General features: G+C 41.3%; 1 protein-coding gene across 2 annotated transcripts; it reads right to left on the bottom strand.

The window, feature by feature from the left end:
- Positions 1-202: 202 nt before the first annotated feature.
- Positions 203-15,755, bottom strand: mettl1 (methyltransferase 1, tRNA methylguanosine). 2 transcript variants are annotated; one of them, XM_090241495.1, is made up of 6 exons: positions 15,549-15,755; positions 14,635-14,762; positions 10,516-10,700; positions 8,507-8,620; positions 2,781-2,882; positions 203-1,789 (listed from the first exon to the last, which is right to left on the bottom strand). In XM_090241495.1, exons 1-6 carry the CDS (start codon positions 15,680-15,682, stop codon positions 1,673-1,675), a joined length of 780 nt encoding a protein of 259 aa, XP_090097621.1. In that variant the 5' UTR covers positions 15,683-15,755; the 3' UTR covers positions 203-1,672. The 2 variants fall into 2 exon arrangements, with proteins under 2 accessions (XP_090097621.1, XP_021465759.1); XM_021610084.3 differs by lacking the exon at positions 8,507-8,620 and having other exon boundaries at positions 15,549-15,747.
- Between the last annotated feature and the right edge of the window lie 4,318 nt (positions 15,756-20,073).

Genomic DNA, 20,073 nt, shown 5'->3' with positions numbered 1-20,073 from the left:
ACCAGGGCCCATAAGGCACTGGTTAAAAGTAGAGCATTATGTAGGGAATAGGGTGACATTTAGAACACAGATGCTGCTCGAAGCAGATGCCTCCAATCTCCTCTCTCCCTGCTCAGGACAGAGCCAACTGAATATGTTATGGGATGATTCTTGTAGGTCTCAGACAGCAAGTGCATTCTTAAGTACATTTACAGACAATACACATCATTCAATAAACTTTACTGTCTGCAAAACATTTGGGATACCATTAGCTGTGTCATCCATTGTAACATGCAGAAAGAAGTCAATGCACTTTTGCATTAAATAATTGCAATTAACATTATTTGGCAAAGCTTCCAGATTTTTCAGATAATGAAGAAGCCTCTACGTTTTAGCTGAAGCCTTTCCTGGTCTCCCTCAAACTATGACTGTTATACTTCAATGTTTCTCTCATTTTATTTAGGGTGAAGTCTCCAACACTAGTGGCTCTAAGCCAAAACCAACACTTCCCTTGTCAAGTTGGAACAGAAAAAGCCTTGGAGGCTCAACCAAAACCCCAAAATAGCAGTCAACGTTTGGCAGATGGTCGGAACAAGTGATTGCATCCCACAATTAAAAAGGTGGGGGAAAAAAGTGGCATGAGAAAAATAAATATTTATTCATGCCTGTCATAAAAGTATAATGAATCAATACAAAGCTTCATTGCAGATGAATCTCCAATTTAGCACACCTTTGTGAGCAGTCTAATTAGTAACAGGTTTTGAGTATAAATAATGGCTAAAGTGTTGATCTTCTTGCATAAGTCAAAAAAACAATACATAAAATGGAGAATCAAAAGGTCATGGTGGATGCTTCAGTTTGGCCATTTAAACCCTTGACCAATGACCACACATTCATATTACTGTCCACCAATCGGGATGAACAAGCCCAGTTTTACCCCTGGAGAAAACCTAGCAGTAGAGAGGAAGAGGCAAAGTGAGAGGTTTTATTCAGCCCAAAATCCAGCCATGAAAATAAGCCCACCAAGTTAGGAATCTTTGTATGAAGGTCAATGAGTGTCGAATTTGGTAAACACTTTTTTTTATTGATTATTTGCTACGTATGGCTTATTTTATCTAATAGAAGTTTCGTAATTGTTTTGGTTGTTACGAATAAACGGATACAAGTGGACATGGCATTTCGGCAACATTTCAGCCTGTTGTCAGTGATAGAGGACTCATCATGGATATAACCATTTTTAGCATGGAAATTGCAATTGAGGGCTTACACCATTTTAAAGTAGTAGTCAACTGGGTGGGGATTCCTATTAGTTGGGAGCAATCAGCCAATGAAGAAGATAAAAATGGACTACTTTAAAGATGGAGATGCCCAAGCTGTCACAGACGCTATTATGGCATAGATACAAAGACGAGTCTTATATCTCTATGGCATGTTGTTCACACACATATCTGCTCTCTCATTGCCTCGAATGGTCCCACCTCATCTCGCCTCCTCCGGCCTGCCTTCCATCTTTGAGGACATGTATTTCCATTGTTAGAGGGGTCACTTGACTATCTTGCCAATATTATAGACAATCTTTGCTAGCAGTCATTTTGGTCATCCATTTTTCTGTCCTTGCATGGGAAGAGCTGGTACTCCTATCAGCAAGGAAAAATGTTAAGTTTAACCATCTGAGATGTCTAATACTGGGGTTTCAGTTTTGGTCTTCTACCCTCCGGAAAACTGCCAGGTAGTTCTTCCCTCCATTCCTCTGCACCTTCTTCCCCTCCTCTGTGCATGTTCCCAAGCGACTGATGATGACATCATCAACCTGCCAAACAAAGGGACAATTTTGAAGGGTCTGAAGAGTGCCACCCCAAAATTACCATGACTATTTTGGGGGCTTTAATAGTAAAATTACTATTTGTCGATTGTCTCATTTACCAGGTTTCCTAATCATAATATTTGTGACGGCTTAAAAATGGTATGATATTGGTAAGTATGTTGACAATGTTTTCCAAATTGGAAGGTAGGAAGATTGTTGGACATCACAAAAATCTAGTTCTGAACGTAAGGCTGGAGTTATGCTTAGCAACTTTCACACAATTTTAGTTGCAGGTTGCAAGTGACAATTACAAGAAAATTTGCTGATACAAGAATAAATGCAACAGCCAATCAAATTGAAGCTGCTTTTGTCATATCATTCCTCCATATGGTTTGAGAATTCTAAACTCACCCATTGTCATCTGCTGCATTACGTCATGATTTCACAAATCATTTGTTTCTCCAACCGTTTAATTATTGTATGATTGATTTAGACAAAATACTGGGTGTACAACTTAAATGCCAGCACTGTTTTATCAAACTAGCTACCTAATGTCTTGTGTCCACCTTGATCGCGGGTTTACTGTAGCACTGACAGCTGTGTTGTTGACATGACAACTGGGTCAGAGTTTCTGAACCTTCGAATGGATCGTGTTACAAAAGCATTTGCTTTGATTTGTTGTTGTACACAACTAGTTGCACAAAGTGGAAAAGTTGCAACTGGATACAAACAAGTTACAAATGAGTTGCTGGGGGGGTGTTTCACAAAGCAATCAAGAAGCAATTCAGTTACAAGCAACCAGATTTGCATGAAAATTGCTTTGTGTAACTCCGGCCCAAGGAGTTTCACTTCTTTGTTACAATCAATTTCTCACTTGCTTATATGGGGTTCAAGGTTGGCTTCTCTATGACAAATATTATGACAAAGTATTACATAAGTAAAAACAGAATCAATATTAATTGTTGAGAAGGACTGTCTAAAATGTCGGTCATCGTACCAGTTCTGCATCGGGGACCCGTGTGAACAGCAGATGCTCACTGAAGTGTTTTACCATCCAGAGATGCACCTCCTCCACGTCTGTGTTGGTGTACACCAGACCCTGGGAAACACAAAACAAGAGTTAAACACAATGTCCTCATAATTAAAGTTTATACAGTGGGTGGGACTAATCCTGAATGCAGTTAAAACCGCATTCTAGCTGGTGTCTATTCCACAAGTTACCAGTGGCTAAATCGATGATGTTAAAATGCCTATTTACTCTGCTCCATCTGACTGCGCAATCCGCTGCCTCATCAGCCCAACTTGGCAATTTATACTTGATCTCCACCTTAAAAAGCATCTACACATTCTCACATTTCTTTTAGACTAACATTTCGTTTTTTAACAGCTCCGATTTGTATAAACCTTGCTGTCTGTCTCTGACATTTGCAACATTGTTACAATATTAAAATTCAATCTCCAGCTATCCTATAGTAATGAACGTGTCGGGACGAGACAGTCAGGCAGCGTTTCTCAGCCAGTTGAAATCATGAATAAGCTACACCATTTTGAATAAACTGCATCAAGTGCAGCTAGTTTGCAGTCTATCCAACTTGAGTTTTAAGTGATTGTGTTAGCTGTGTTGTTGGCTAGCTCCCCTGAACAAGTGTCCCGACGAGTGAGCAAATATTCTATTCCAGCTGAAATCCATGCCTCATTAGCTCATTGTTATGGATGTATCCAAATAAATATCAATAGAAAAAAGCTTAAACAAATTCAAATGCAGCTACTTTGCTGTTATTCAGGCTGCACTTTTTGACGTGACTGTAAGTTAGCCATAGTTGGCTAGCTAGCAAGTAAGGGATAAGAACGTTGCCAGCCAGTATGGCAATGGGACATTTAGAACGAACGACTCGGTCGCGTCCATTGATACAGAACAAAAAGACTGAACGACTGGGTCGCATCTCTAGCAACCAAACCGATAGAACGAACGACCAGCCGGCTTGGGTAACAACCCTAGATTTGTGTCGGGACTACATCTTGTGGACGGATTAAATAGTAGGAATAAATTCATCAAAACAACATTTTTTATGAAAATATGTAAATCATTATTTGAATATGTTGGTAACCCGTCATATAAAAGTGATAATACCCTCAAAGCCGGCGTTTGGAGGATAGATTGGCACGGTTTGCCGGCCCTCAAACTAATGTTTAGATGAGTCCACGTCCCACAATCTGTTACTCAATTCCAAATGAATGGGAAAAACAAGCACCATATAAGGCCAGGGTTTTTTTCTGCATAGAAAAGTCAAGGGCGGGCCGCTATTTGTTTAGTAAAAAAAATAAATACAAATAAATACTTTTTTTAATGGTAAACGTTTAGTGTAAACTTAAGACTACAACCAGATATAAAGTATGTAGAAAATATAATGGACCGAATATATTGTTAAATAAGAACTAACAATCACCTAAGTAAAAACTAGACAGTCAGGGAGAATCTAAAATTCCCTATATGATGCATTCAGAAGTAATTCTCGTAGTATTGGGTCCCCATTGATTTTGTTTGAAAGTTTGAGTCACTCAGATAGCACAAGAACAGTCATGGCTAAATGTGTAAAACTGCCAGGAATTAGCTTAAAACAACTAAATTTAGTCTCTGAAGGTACTCATTTTAATCCGCGTCAAATCTTTATATTCATTTGGGGTTGAGGCATACAGCGGGATCATCAAAATTAAACCACGAGGTCTGCAAAAATCTGACAAATTTTGATTTTAGAGTGAACGGTCACTTTAAGCTCCTTTACAGTGCAGCCTGTGACTGACACACACAATCATCATACAAACTGACTTAGCTTTACTCTAAGTATCAATCTAGTTTGAGACAGAGAACAAATACTGGGTTGTATTCACTAGATAGCAAACGAACGGAAAAAAGTTAACCGAAACGGGGAGGGAGTACCTGAACTTGTCCAATAAACTCATTTCCGTTGCAAAACAGTGTGTACTAATGAATATGACCTTGGTTTCCCATTAACTTTCAACATTTTACATGAAAAGAGGAGCGGGTCGAGAGCTTCAAGTTCCTCTGTGTCCACATCAGTAAGAACCTAACATGATCCAAACACACCAGCAGTCGTGAATACGACACGACAACATCCCTTCCCCCTCAGGAGGCTGAAAAGATTTGTCAGATCTTCAAAATGTTATACAGCTGCACCATTGAGAGCATCTTGAATGGCTTCATCACCACTTGGGTATGGCAACTGTTCGGCATCCAACCACAAGGTGCTACAGAGGGTAGGCGTACGGCCCAGTATATCACTGCAGTCGAACTCCCTGCCATCCAGGACCTCTATACCAGGCGGTGTCAGAAGAAGGCCCCAAAAACTGTCAAAGACTTCAGCCACCCAAGTCATGGACTGTTCTCTCTGCTACTGCATGGCAAGCGGTACCGGAGGACCAAGTCTGCGACCAAAAGGCTCCTGAACAGCTTCTACTCCCAAACCATAAGACTGCTGAACAGTTAATCAAATGGCTTCCTGGACTATTTACATTGACCCCCTTTATTATTTATTGCAATTTTTTTCTACACTGACTATGCACACTCACTTCACGCTACCCATGAACACACACATACTACACTGACTCTATGCACACTCACTTCACGCTACCCATGAACACACACATACTACACTGACTCGATGCACACTCACTTCACGCTACCCATGAACACACACATACTACACTGACTCGATGCACACTCACTTCACGCTACCCATGAACACACACATACTACACTGACTCGATGCACACTCACTTCACGCTACCCATGAACACACATACTACACTGACACACCAACACACACACTACATAAGCTCACACACACACATGCATGTTGACCCCACACACACACTTTTCACATATGCTGCTGCTACTCTATTATATATCCTGATTGCCTAGTCACTTTTGCCCCTACCGACATGTACAGTACATACTGTATTACCTCAACTACCTCGTACCACTGCACATTGACTCGGTACTGATACTTGTTGTATATAGCCTCGTTATTGTTATTTTATTGTGCTACTATTTGTCTCACTTTCTAACTCTGCATTTTTGGGAACGGGCTCATAAGTAAGCATTTAACCAATAACATTTTCTTTGAAACATGCCTTAGTGTGGTGACCTTAAATACTTTGAAGAGCAAAGGTTTCTTTTTTTCCTCAAAAGGACAGAAATAACCCAACGCCAACATCAAGGTTTATAACCTGTGTCATTGTAGTTTACATTGGAGCATGGACAGATAGTATAATTAGAACAGGGCTTTCTTGGAAAACTAAGCGATGGCATAGATTTGCACAGAGCCCTCATGTTAGTTCAGTGATGTAGCGTTCAAGTTGAGGCCAGGAGGTAGGGAGCCATGGAGGCGGGGGAGGGTGTGATGGAGGTGTGTGAGTGTGTTCGGGGCGGATCGATGTTGTAGTCTAAATTGCCGTAGAGGAAATTCTCTAGACAGCTCTCCTCTCCACCCCCCCAGAGGAGATCAGTGTCTGGCATGGGCCCTGTGTCAGTGCTGCTGAGTGTAATGGTAGAGCCTACAGACGGACGCACGTGAGCACATTAAAATCCCACATGCACACACACAAGACTCCCATTGTTCTCCCAATCCTCAGTCTCTCCTCGCTGCCACAGTGAACCGACACCAAGAGCCCCACACAAATCTGACAGGTATGAAACATGGGGGGGGGATAGACAAATGAGCAGGATAGAGAGAAAGTGAGGGTTAAGTCAATTCCAGGCCATGTATGCAATGTAGCTAGTACTGTCCTCTCATATGTATCATATGTCTTGCTGTTGGAAAAGGGAACTGAAGAGCCATTGCTCAACCACCTACCTAAATCAAATGTTGACTTTGGGTGCCCCTGATGAACCCCCCTCCCATACGCTGTGCTCTGTCCTTACCCCTACTCTCAGTGTATAGGCTACGTCTTGACCTCTTTCTCCAACCAAGACTGCTCTTCTCTCAGGCTCTTCGCACTGCCAAAGCTGACGCTCTCTCCTCTGTTCTCCTCCTCCTAAATCCATCCACTGCCTTCAAAACCGTGAACTATCATATCCTCCTCTCCAGCGTCTCAGGCTCTGTCAGGTCCTCCTCTCCACCCTCTCAGGGCTGGGTGTCTCAGGCTCTGTACACACTTGGATTGCATCTTACCTGGCAGGCCGTTCCTTTCAGGTGCCGTGGAGAGGATCTGTGTCTGCATCACATACTCTCCCTACTGGTGTCCCCCAGGGCTCAGTCCTAGGCCGTCTCCTCTTCTCTCTCTACACCAAGTCACTCGGCTCTTTCATATCCTCACATGGTCTTTCTCCTATCATTGCTATGTGGATGACACTTAACTACTTTTCTCCTTCCCCCTTCTGACATCTCTGCGTGCCTAGCAGATATTTCAGCCTGGATGTCGGCCCACCACCTCAAGCTCAACAAGACGGAGCCTCTCTTCCGGGGAAGGCCTGCCCGCTCAAAGATCTCTCCACCACAGTTGACAACTCCAGTGTCACCCTCCCAGAGTGCAAAGAACCTTGGCGTGACACTGGACAACACCCTGTTGTTCTATGCAAACATCAAAGCAGTGACTCACTCCTGCAGGTTCAAGCTCTACACCATCCGTAGAGTACGACCCTCCCTCACACAGGAAAATCCAGGCACTTGTCATCTCCCGTCTGGACTACTGCAACTCGCGGTTGGCTGGGCTTCCCGCTTGCGCCATCAAACCCCTGCAACTTATCTGCTCCTCCACACACTCCAGTGGCTTCCACACGAAGCTCGCATCCACTACAAGACCATGGTGTGTGCCTACAGAGCAGCAAGAGGAACTGCCCCTACACCCCAACCAGAGAACTCCATTCTGCCACCTCTGGTCTCTCGGCCCTCACCCCTAGGGGAGGGAACTCCCGCTCAGCCCAGTCCAAGCTGTTCTCTATCCTGCCACCCCAATGGTGGAACCAGTTTCCCACTGAAGCTAGGACAACAGAGTCCCTACCCATCTTCTGAAAGCACCTGAAACCCTACCTCTTCAAACAGTATCTTAAATAATCCCCCTCCTCACCTCGACTACTTTGAGGAAAAGTGTACTTGCTATGCCTGTGTATATGTGGTTGTCCCAGCTATCTTAATATGTATGCACTAACTGTAAGTTGCTTTGGATAAGAGCATCTGCTAAATGACACATTTAAATGTAGGGGTCCTATGCTCTGTCCTTACCCCTACTCTCAGTGTGTAGGGGTACTATGCTCTGTCCTTACCCCTACTCTGGTGTGTAGGGGTACTATGCTCTGTCCTTACCCCTACTCTGGTGTGTATGGGTACTATGCTCTGTCCTTACCCCTACTCTGTGTGTATGGGTACTATGCTCTGTCCTTACCCCTACTCTGGTGTGTATGGGTACTATGCTCTGTCCTTACACCTACTCTGTGTGTAGGGGTACTATGCTTTGTCCTTACACCTACTCTGTGTGCAGGGGTACTATGCTCTATCCTTACACCTACTCTCAGTGTGTAGGGGTACTATGCTCTGTCCTTACCCCTACTCTCAGTGTGTAGGGGTACTATGCGCTGTCCTTACCCCTACTCTCAGTGTGTAGGCGTACTATGCGCTGTCCTTACCCCTACTCTCTGTGTAGGGGTACTATGCGCTGTCCTTACCCCTACTCTCAGTGTGTAGGGGTACTATGCGCTGTCCTTACCCCTACTCTCAGTGTGTAGGCGTACTCGGCCAACAGAGTGGGACTGATGATCCTCCACTTGTGCTTGGTCTTCTTGAAGTGCGGGTCAGGAAACAGGAAGAACATCTTACTGAGCTGAACAGAGAAATCAACAAAACAAAATGGTCACAATGCAAATAAGACCAGACAGACAGACCAGGCATCTCAAGTTCAACTGACCTCAGTGAAGAAACAAAGATAAATTAAGTCCTCCAGCTTTTACTTTCTCTGGTACTACTCTCTCAGTTTGTGAAAACGAGGACTATGGTGCTAAATATTCTCTTGTATCAAACCAATGTATCAATGTGGCTATTATTCAAACCAGTCTATCAAGTTATTATAGAGTCAGCTCTCTGTAGTTCTCATAATATGTTTGTATCAGTTGTCAGGCAGCCCGGATTGTAAAGGTGGAAATTCCCTCTAAGGGATTTTTACTAAGATAAAGTCCCCCTCCCTTCACAAGATGTACACAACTATTAGTCTGGTTGCAATATTACAAACTGTTCCAGGTCAATATTTTTTATTCATTCAAATAAATAATGTAAAGACAGAAAAACGGGGGGATAATCACAGAGGACTGCCGTCGCCCCAGGGGGGTTGAGATGGCCCCGCTCTACACAAAATGGAAAAAAAAAACTACACTTTAATTAGTGCTCTGGCACAGTGAAAAAAAAAACTGAGGGGAAACAAAGAGAGAAGACATATTGGGGAGTATAGCTCCATTTCTACCCACACGACATCATGCATGTGGGTGTGCAAATATCGCTCAGGGGCTCCCGTTTATGTGTGTACATATGACAGAGAGTGTGTGTGTGTGTCGGTCGGTCTGTGTTTTTCCAAAGCACTTAATCCTCTACACAGAATGGGCAGGTCTCAATGATGTCATTACAGCCAAGACGGTAAAAATAGTACCGTGGGGCTATTTCTTCCATAGATAAAATCTGCACAGTTTTCGCGTTCCTTTCAGTTGTCAGCCTCCGGGATCAACACATTTACTGTCTCCTACCTGATGTACTACTGTCTGCTATGTCTCACATCGTGTCAATGTGTCTATTCAAACCCAGCCAAGGAGCTATACTCCAACAAGAAGTTGAAGGAAAATGTGACATTTTATCATTTCTTATTTGCTTTTACATGTAATATTTTCACTTTTATTTTTTCACTAATTGGTGCTGCGATTTTAAATGTGCTTTACAAAGTTTGATTTAGGTTACTCAGTCCTGGTACTGGAGGTTCCACTATGTAGGCTAAGCTAGTGCTTGTTTTATCAAAGTCATTCTGATTAATTGGGTTGAATTGAAAGGATAAACCCTCCACTATTAGGCTGTAAAATACTGATTAGTGTATGCTCAGCTGATGTGACGCCTGGCATGTGGTCACTGGCACGGCTTCACCTTTGTTGAGAAATTCATTAGAGACTAAAATCTCTGAGTTGTGACATAAGGTTTGGAAATCATTAGCCATTGTTACTCTCTGGTATAGACATGAGAACTACGTTTCTGAACTTGTCATATTGATTGATACCTACTGCTGCTGATAAAACACTTCCTATTGTTGCCACTAGAGGGCTGTAAACTACCTAAAACAGACATGGGCATTTCAAGTTTAGAAATATTTATATTGTGGTTGATAGGAAGGACACTTTATTTAAAAATTACTATGCTGGATTGCTTCACAAACCCTCAATGCCCAATGGTCAGAAAGCTGTACAAAAGTGTAGCAAACACCATTTGAATTTGAGCATCTTTGCCAGGCATCAAAACATTTTGAAAACTTGCTGAAGGGATTAAGTGCAGTACTATTTAGAGGTGAGGTGTTTGACAGATGTGTATACAAATAAATATTATTTGTGTTATGTGGCTGACAACCCCAGATGGTCTCTGGCTACGTCATTTATTTAAAGTGTATTTTACAAACAAATTTGTCACAGTACACTTCACAGAAAAAAAAGGGAAAAATATGACAGAAAAGGGGAGGGAACGGTTAAGTACCTGTCCCTTGGAGAAGAAGTTGGGCAGGTACTTCATGGCGTTGCTCCGTAAGCAGGCGATGTTCTGGTAGCTGCCCGTCTCTGCTGCACGCAGGGAGCGGATACGGTCCTGGACATAATCAGACACTTTGACACGGATCTCCAGGCCCAGAATCAGTTGCTTTGGAAAGAGCGGGGATAACTCCACTGAGACAGAGAGGAGGTAGGTTATTAATCTGACCTGGGAACAGGTGGACAAAAAAGAGTTGCAAGAACCACTAAAACAGTCTATTATGATAATGATGGCTGTGGAAAAAGAGAGGATACTGAATGTTGAAAAGTCATACTCCGATTCGCACAGCATGCAGTATCGCCAGGCCTGAGACCAAAAGGCTCCTGAACAACTTCTACCCCCAAGCCACAAGACTGCTTGACAGTTGATAAAATGGCTACCCTTACCATTTGCAATGACTCTCTTGCACCGGCTCTATGCACTCACACATACTACATTGACATTCCAACACACACAAGCAAATTAACACCATACACATTCACACGCTGCTACTACTGTTTAATATCTATCCCGATTGCCTAGTTACTTTTACTCCAACTTACATGTACATATTACCTCAATTACCTAGTACCCCTTCACATTGACTCGTACCAGTACTCCTTGTATATAGTCTCGTTATTTATTGTGTTACCGTTTCCTTTTTTGCACATTATTCATATTTTTTAACTCTGCATTGTTGGGGAAAGTTCTCATAAGTAAGCATTTCACAGTAATGTCTACACCTGCTGTATTTGGTGCATGTGACACATACGATTAGATTGCTTTCCCTGCATTAATCTCTATAGGTTATTTTCTCTGTATATTCAATACAAAGGCATAATCATTTGAACTTTTTTATATCTGCAGCAAAGAAAGACAAGCTCCAAATGGCTCTAAACGGGGCTGCCAGATTAGCTCTTCATTGCTCTTCATTGCTCTAAACGGGGCTGCCAGATTAGCTCTTCATTGCTCTAAACGGGGCTGCCAGATTAGCTCTTCATTGCTCTAAACGGGGCTGCCAGATTAGCTCTTCATTGCTCTAAACGGGGCTGCCAGATTAGCTCTTCATTGCTCTAAACGGGGCTGCCAGATTAGCTCTTCATTGCTCTAAACGGGGCTGCCAGATTAGCTCTTCATTGCTCTAAACGGGGCTGCCAGATTAGCTCTTCATTAATCTAAACGGGGCTGCCAGATTAGCTCTTCATTGCTCTAAACAGGGCTGCCAGATTAGCTCTTCATTGCTCTAACCGTATATTATCCAAATGCATCAGAATCTCTCATGGCTTCACGTTGAAAACAAATTACTATCCAGTCTTATGATTTTCTTCAGGAATGTTATATTTTCAGGCCAGGTAGTACATACTAGCAACATGCATAACCACTAAACCACAGGTAAATTCAGGGCATCTAAAACAACCCAGGGACAAATCACCTTAAATCTACAGTTTTATATAAAGTCATAGCTGAATGGAACTCTTTACCAATCCATATTTCTCAGGGAAAAAGTAAATCCACCTTCAGGAAAAAATCTAAACATTAATGTGATAGACCATATGACTGGACAGGAAATAGAAAGAACATCTAATGTGATAGATCATATGACTGGACAGGAAATAGAAAGAACATCTAATGTGATAGACCATATGACTGGACAGGAAATAGAAAGAACATCTAATGTGATAGACCATATGACTGGACAGGAAATAGAAAGAACATCTAATGTGATAGACCATATGACTGGACAGGAAATAGAACATCTAATGTGATAGACCATATGACTGGACAGGAAATAGAACATCTAATGTGATAGACCATATGACTGGACAGGAAATAGAAAGAACATCTAATATGATAGACCATATGACTGGACAGGAAATAGAAATAACATCTAATGTGATAGACCATATGACTGGACAGGAAATAGAAAGAACATCTAATGTGATAGACCATATGACTGGACAGGAAATAGAAAGAACATCTAATGTGATAGACCATATGACTGGACAGGAAATAGAAAGAACATCTAATGTGATAGACCATATGACTGGACAGGAAATAGAAAGAACATCTAATGTGATACACCATATGACTGGACAGGAAATAGAAAGAACATCTAATGTGATAGACCATATGACTGGACAGGAAATAGAAAGAACATCTAATGTGATAGACCATATGACTGGACAGGAAATAGAAAGAACATCTAATATGATAGACCATATGACTGGACAGGAAATAGAAAGAACATCTAATGTGATAGACCATATGACTGGACAGGAAATAGAAAGAACATTAATGTGATAGACCATATGACTGGACAGGAAATAGAAAGAACATCTAATGTGATAGACCATATGACTGGACAGGAAATAGAAAGAACATCTAATGTGATAGACCATATGACTGGACAGGAAATAGAAAGAACATCTAATGTGATAGACCATATGACTGGACAGGAAATAGAAAGCATCAACTGAATGTTAAATGTGTTTCCTGTCAGGTATTTTAATTGTCTGTATTGTCTACTTGTTAAATGTTTGTAAAGTATTTTTTTTTAATTTCACCTTTATTTAACCAGGTAAGCAAGTTGAGAACAAGTTCTCATTTACAACTGTGACCTGGCCAAGATAAAGCAAAGCAGTGTGACAAAAACAACAGAGTTACACATAGAATAAACAAACATACAGCCAATAACACAACAGAAAAATCTGTATACAGTGTGTGCAAATGAAGTAAGGAGGTAAGGCAATAAATTGGCGATAGTTTGTAAAGTCTTCATTTGTAATTGTTCCTAATGTCTTATTAATTGGTGTTGGACCCCAGGAAGATTAGCTAATGTTACGGCGTTAGCTAATAGGGATCCTAATAAAAATTCACAGAGAAAATACTATACAATATGATATTTTCAGCTAATCCAGGAATATAGACATATACTGTACACTCAGTGGCCAATTTATTAGGTACAACCATCTAGTACCATGTCGGACTACCCTTTTCCTCCAGAACAGACTGAATTCTTTCGGGGAAATGGATATGTTGCTCAATTGGTATCAAGGGACCTTACGTGTGCCAGGCAAAAACATTCCCGCACTATTACACCACAGTCACCAGCCTGTACCGTTGACACCAGGCAGGATGGGGCCATGGACTCATGCTGCTTACTCCAAATCCTGACTCTGCTATCAGCATGACACAACAGGAACCGGGATTCGTCAGACTAGGCAATGTTTTTTCACTCCTCAATTCAAATCAAACTTAATTTGTCACATGCGCCGAATACAACAAGTGTAGACTTTACCATGAAATACTTACTTACAAGCCCTTAATTGTCCATTGTTGGTGATCACGTGCCCACTGAGGTTGCTTCTTCTTGTTTTTAGGTGATAGGAGTGGATTTCGGTGTGGTCGTCTGCTGCAATAGCCCATCCGTGACAAAGACCAACAAGTTGTGATTTCCGAGATGCCATTCTGCACACCACTGTTGTACTGCACCATGTTTGTGGCCCGCCTGTTAGTGTGCACGATTCTTGCCATTCTCCTTCGACCCACAGGACGTCCGCTGACTGGATTTTATTTGTTTGTCACACCATTCTTGGTAAACCCTAGACACTGTTGTGCGTGAAAGGCCCATGAGGCCAGCCATTTCTGAGATACTGGAACCGGCGCGCCTGGCATCGACGATCATACCACCCTCAAAGTCGCTTAGGTCAGTCTTTTTGCCTTTCTAATGTTCAAGCGAACAGTAACTGAATGCCCCAATGCCTGTTTTATATAACAAGCCAAGGCCATGTGACTCACTGTCTATAGGATCCAGCCATTTTCGTGAACTGGTTACTGAGTGTACAATGAAAGAACCTTCCAAGCCAAATCTCTTGACCATGTTCTAAGTCAACAGCACCCTCAGATGGAACAACCAAAAACAACACCTAAAAAGGACCATCTCACTCACATAATTTCAGTGTAGGGCAGACAGTCCCCCGTCAACAATTGATGGTTGAGTATTTTTGTTAGTAAGCATGAGAATGATAAAGACTGGAGTTAGGGTAACAAGGGTGAGGAAATATCATGGATTAGAAGATCATCCCATACCTAGAAGTCCCCCATATCCACAGCCGATGTCTGCAAACTCCACTTGTGCAGCCTTTTGGGTCGACTGGTGGTCGCTGAAGAACTCCGGGTACAGCTGGGACCAGTCCATGTCCTCTGGACAGACAGGGCTGAGAGGTCATGGTGAAATAGGTAAAAGTGTGTATGAAATCAACATACCTCAGCAAATGTTGACCAGCACGAGGTGAAACGGATGTAAATGACATCAGCAACATTGACTTCTAATCCAATGCAGTACTTTCTTTATGTTTACAAAAAGTAGCTTTTAATACCAGCTTCCTGACATAAAAGCAAGCTAGCTTGCAGATTAGGAAAAGCCTTTATTCCATTTACATGTTCGTAATGTGTCTTTTGCAATGATTTATATATACACAATTGGACTTGTGTAGCCAGAATGTTGTATAAACTGTCATTTGAACTTAATCTGCTGGTTGTCCACTTGGTTGGTCTGTATGCCGTTGGAAACTTTGGAAAAAATAACCACAGAAAGGTTTTATTAAACAGACTTTTCGCTTAGTAATGTGTGAGCTTGTGTTAAGTGATAAACAAACCATAAGCCACGCGTTTTGTAAAGTCGTTTTAATGATACTTACTTTCCTATGGATATTTTGAAAAGGTTCAAATGAGTTTATTCAACATTGTGACTTGTAAAATGACTGTTCCGTCGTCTGGCATCTAAACAAGCGACGCAAACTCCACACGGAAGCATAGAGGCGTAAAAGCAACCTAGTTTAGAGAACGTTTTGCGTTTGACAATGTATTGCTATATAAAGCTGTGGGGTGAAATGAATTAAAGCATACAGTAAGTAGTACATCGACTAGAAGCTTGGGCAACATGCGTTAGCTAACAGTTAGCTTGCTAAACCTTTTACCAAACGGAATGACGAGTGACTCACTATTCAAACGTGTGGTCTGCCATTGGATTCGAGTGGGCTCGCTGCCTGTAATATCGCTTCTGGGGCATCGACACGCTCATTTTGTTTTTAATTGAAGTATTTAGTGATAAGATTGAAATGTACCAACGACGCATGTACTTCGCTCTAACGGTGTTCGTTTTCGGTCGCTTCCTTTTTACGTCACCAGATGACGATCACAAGTTCTGGATTCTAATTGGTTGTGGTGCTACAAACCATCCAACGCGTCTATAGCTAATAAATATGGATCCACTGCTGAATTGTATAAATTCAAATGTTTACATTATGTTTCTCACTTCAATGAAAGAGAACTGTTGCATACCAGTTTATTTGCACCGGGACACATCTATTTGGACATTATTCTATTTTACCTGTTCAATATTAAGGATTCCTTAAGGATATGCTGTTTCTGTTTTCGATCTGTCTTAATAGTCACAGTGGGTACAACATCTCCAATGCACTTCCTTATAAGCTGCAATATCTAACTTTTGGGTGACCCAACCAAATTCACATTTGTTTTGTGTGCTATTTCTATGCTTTCCGTTCTTAAGTTTCATTTTGGCATATTTTACTTTTGTACATGTACTGACTATCTCTGAAACTCACTTAGATAATACCTTTCATGATACAGTAGTAGCAATACATAGTTTCAACATCTTCAGAAGAGAAATGGATGCCAATGGTGGAGGTGTCTCCATTTATGTTCAGAGTCATATTCCTGTAAAGCTTAGAGAGGATCTGATGTTAAATGCTGTTGAAGTAACATGGCTACAAGTTCACCTGCCTCACTTAAAGCCTATTATTGTGGGAAGCTGCTATAGACCACCAAGTGCTAAAAGTCAGTATCTGGATAATATGTGTGAAATGCTTGATAATATATGTGATATCAAAAGAGAGGTATATTTTCTGGGTGACCTAAATACTGACTGGCTTTCATCAAGATGCCCACCTGGTTCAGGTTATCAGTCAATCTACCAGGGTATTTACAAACAGCACAGGTATGAAATCATCCACATGTATTGATCACATCATTACTAATGCTACAGATATCTACTCTAAAGCAGTATCCAAATCCACCGGATGTAGTGATAATATATCAGCCATATCTAGAAAAAACTAAGTTCCAAAGGATGGGCTTAATATAGTGAATAAGAAGTCATACAATACGTTTTGTAGTGATTCCTATGTTGAAGATGTAAAGCATATTTGCTGGTCTGTGATGTGTAAGGAGGACCAACCAGACGCTGCACTTGACACATTTAGGAAATTGCTTATTCCAGTTACTACACTGAACAAAAACATAAACGCAACATGTAAAGTGTTGGTCCCATGTTTCATGAGCTGAAATAAAATAACACAGAAATTGTCCATTCGCACAAAAAGCTCATTTCTCTCTAATTTTGTGCACAAACTTGTTTATATCGCTGTTAGTGAGCATTTCTCCTTTGCCAACATAATCCATCCACCTGACAGCTGTGGCATATCAAGAAGCTGATTAAACAGCATGATCATTACACAGGTGCACCTTGCGCTGGGGACAATAAAAAGCCACTTTAAAATGTGCAGTTTTGTCACACAACCCAAGGCCACAGATGTCTCAAGTTTTGAGGGAGTGTGCAATTGGCATGCTGAATACAGGAATGTCCACCAGAGCTTTTCCGACCAGAGAATTCAATGTTAATTGAATCAATAATGTTAATTGTTCAATAAGCCGCCTCCAACGTCATTTTAGAGAATTTGGCAGTATGTCCAACCGGCCTCACAACCGCAAACCACGTGTATGGAGTCATGTGGGTGAGCGGTTTGCTGATGTCAACATTGTGAACAGAGTGCCCCATTGGGGTGGTGGGGTTATGGTATGGGAAGGTATAAGCTACGGACAATGAACAAAACTGCATTTTATCGATGGCAATTTGAATGCACAGAGATACCGTGACGAGATCCTGAGGCCCATTGTCGTGCCATTCATGCGCCGCCATCACCTCATGTTTCAGCATGATAATGCACAGCCCCATATCGCAAGGATCTGTACACAATTCCTGGAAGCTGAATATGTCCCAATTCTTCCATGCCCTGCATACTCACCAGACATGTTACCCATTGATCATGTTTGGGATGCTCTGGATCAACGTGTACGACAATGTTCCAATGCCCGGCAATATCCAGCAAGTTCTCACAGCCATTGAAGAGGAGTGGGACAACATTCAAAGGCCACAATCAACAGCCTGATCAACTCTTTGCGAAGGAGATGTTTTCACGCTGCATGAGGCAAATGGTGGTCACACCAGATACTGACTGGTTTTCTGATCTACATCCCTACCTTTTTTAAAGATATCTGTGACCAACAAATGCATATGTGAATTCCTAGTCATGTGAAATCAATAGATTAGGGCCTAAAGAATGTATTTAAATTGACTGACTTCCTTATATGAACTGTAACGCAGTAAAATATTTGAAATTGTTGCAAGTTGCATTTATATTTTTGTTCAGCATAATAAGCATGCACCCATTTAAGAAAATGACTGTAAAAATTGTTAAATCCCTGTGGATTGATGAAGAATTTAACAATTGTATGGTTGAGAGTGATGAGGGAAAATAAATGGCAAATAAGTCTGGCTGCACAACCGATTGGGAAACGTACTGTAAATTGAGAAATAATGTGACTAAACTTAACAAAATGAAGAAGAAACTTTACTATGAAACAAAGATAAAGAACAATAGTAAACAGCAAATGAAATTTTCGGGAGAAAGGCGAACTCAGCTCCATTCATTAAATCAGATGGCTCATTCATCACAAAACCCACTAATATTGCCAATTTAGACATGACATACCAACAACATACTGAACTGACACTTCCATGCATAACTGACCAAATAATGAAAGACAAGCATTGTAATTTTGAATTCCGTAAAGTGAGTGTGGAAGAGGTGAAAACATTGTTGTTGTCTATCAGCAATGACAAGCCACCTGGGTCTGACAACTTGGATGGAAAATTACTGAGGATGATAGCGGATGACATCGCCACTCCTATTTGCCATTTCTTTAATCTAAACCTATAGGAAAGTGTGTGGCCTCAGGCCCGGAGGGAAGAAAAAGTCATTCCGCTACCCAAGAATAGCAAAGCACCCTTTACTGGCACAAACAGATGACCAATCAGCCTGCTACCAACCCTTAGAAAACTTTTGGATAAAATAGTGTTCGACCAGATACAATGCTATTTCACAGTAAACAAATTAACAAATTAACAACAGACTTTCAGCAAGTGCGTTCAACGTGTAGGGGGCACTTACACAAATTACAGTTACAGTTCATATAAGGAAATCATTCAAATTGAAATAAATTAATTAGGCCCTAATCCACAATCTTTTTATTATCGATTTCTCTCAGCTAATCATCAGACAATCTTTGAATTTGTTGCATGTTGCGTTTATATTTTTGTTCAGTGTAAATCTTGTAATGAATGATGTGGAAATTGAATCACCCTGGATTGTAAACTGTCATGATTAAAACATATTGATACAACAGTAGCTAAGATGGGGAGAGCTCTGTCCATAATAAAGAGCAGCTCTGCTTTCTTAACATTGCTATCAACAAGGCAGGTCCTACAGGCCATAGTTTTGTCGCACCTTGACTACTGTTCAGTCGTGTGGTCAGGTGCCACAAAGAGGGACTTAGAAAAATTACAATTGGACCTCAAATGCAGTGGCAACCCGTCATTCAGGGAATTATTTTGCACAGGCTTGCCTGTTTTGCATGTTATTTTGGCATTAATACGTGTCACATATCAGTTTGCAAACAGTGTAAAAATATATATATATATATCACTAAGTTAATAAAGCTGCATACAAACATGGTCTCTTTTTTGTTTTCTTGAGTAAGGCAGCTCCAAAATGCAGGTGTTTCAGCCTAGCTCAGTGCTTCTGTGGTAGTGGGGCAGCCAGCAGAGAATACGGAGCATTGCGCCGTGATTGGCTCAGTGTTCTGTCACTCATGGGGACACTGCATCACCGCCAAGTCAAAGGGGAGAGCTAGAAAATTCTAGTCCCTTGGGTGCTGCCATAGAGTTACATTAGAAGTTCCCATCCAAGAAGGCTCAAGGTCATTGGCCACAGATAAAATGACATCAAATCACGTAATATGTACAGTAGCTTTGATTGGACTGATCAAGTCAATATTATACTTTGAAAATCTTAGCTGGCAGTCATCATCATGAATCAAGTCGACAATCCAGTGGAAAATCCTTTAAAATCCTTGTCATATGAAGAGAAATTATAGATAAAATGTATCGGTGCTCATCAGCCATTGGACATAAACATTACACAACAAGTTGGAAATCGCAAATTCAACAATGAGTGGTTTGGAAGGAATCAGTGATCGTGGCTAACGTTAACTGCAAGCATTACAAAGCAATCACTAGCCTGTTTTTCAGTGAAGTGGGTGTGTGGTCCCAAATCTGGGATTAAGGGGCTCTTTTCCAACTTTAAAATGATAAACATTCAACTTTGA

This window comes from Oncorhynchus mykiss, chromosome 7, assembly GCF_057628025.1.
Source record: "Oncorhynchus mykiss isolate SJ-2025 chromosome 7, ASM5762802v1, whole genome shotgun sequence".
NCBI lineage: Eukaryota > Metazoa > Chordata > Actinopteri > Salmoniformes > Salmonidae > Oncorhynchus > Oncorhynchus mykiss.
The sequence above is the reverse complement of the archived record's forward strand: the minus strand, read 5'-3'. Positions and strand labels throughout refer to the sequence as shown.

What these genes read in the sequence shown, in the direction of transcription:
- mettl1 (XM_090241495.1), bottom strand. Translation starts at nt 15,682, where the DNA reads ATGCGTCGTTGGTACATTTCAATCTTATCACTAAATACTTCAATTAAA. An exon ending in GCAGACCACACGTTTGAATA is followed by an intron (nt 14,763 to 15,548) that starts GTGAGTCACTCG and finishes ATGACCTCTCAG; the next exon opens with CCCTGTCTGTCCAGAGGACA. An exon ending in ACTTCTTCTCCAAGGGACAG is followed by an intron (nt 8,621 to 10,515) that starts GTACTTAACCGT and finishes TTCTCTGTTCAG; the next exon opens with CTCAGTAAGATGTTCTTCCT.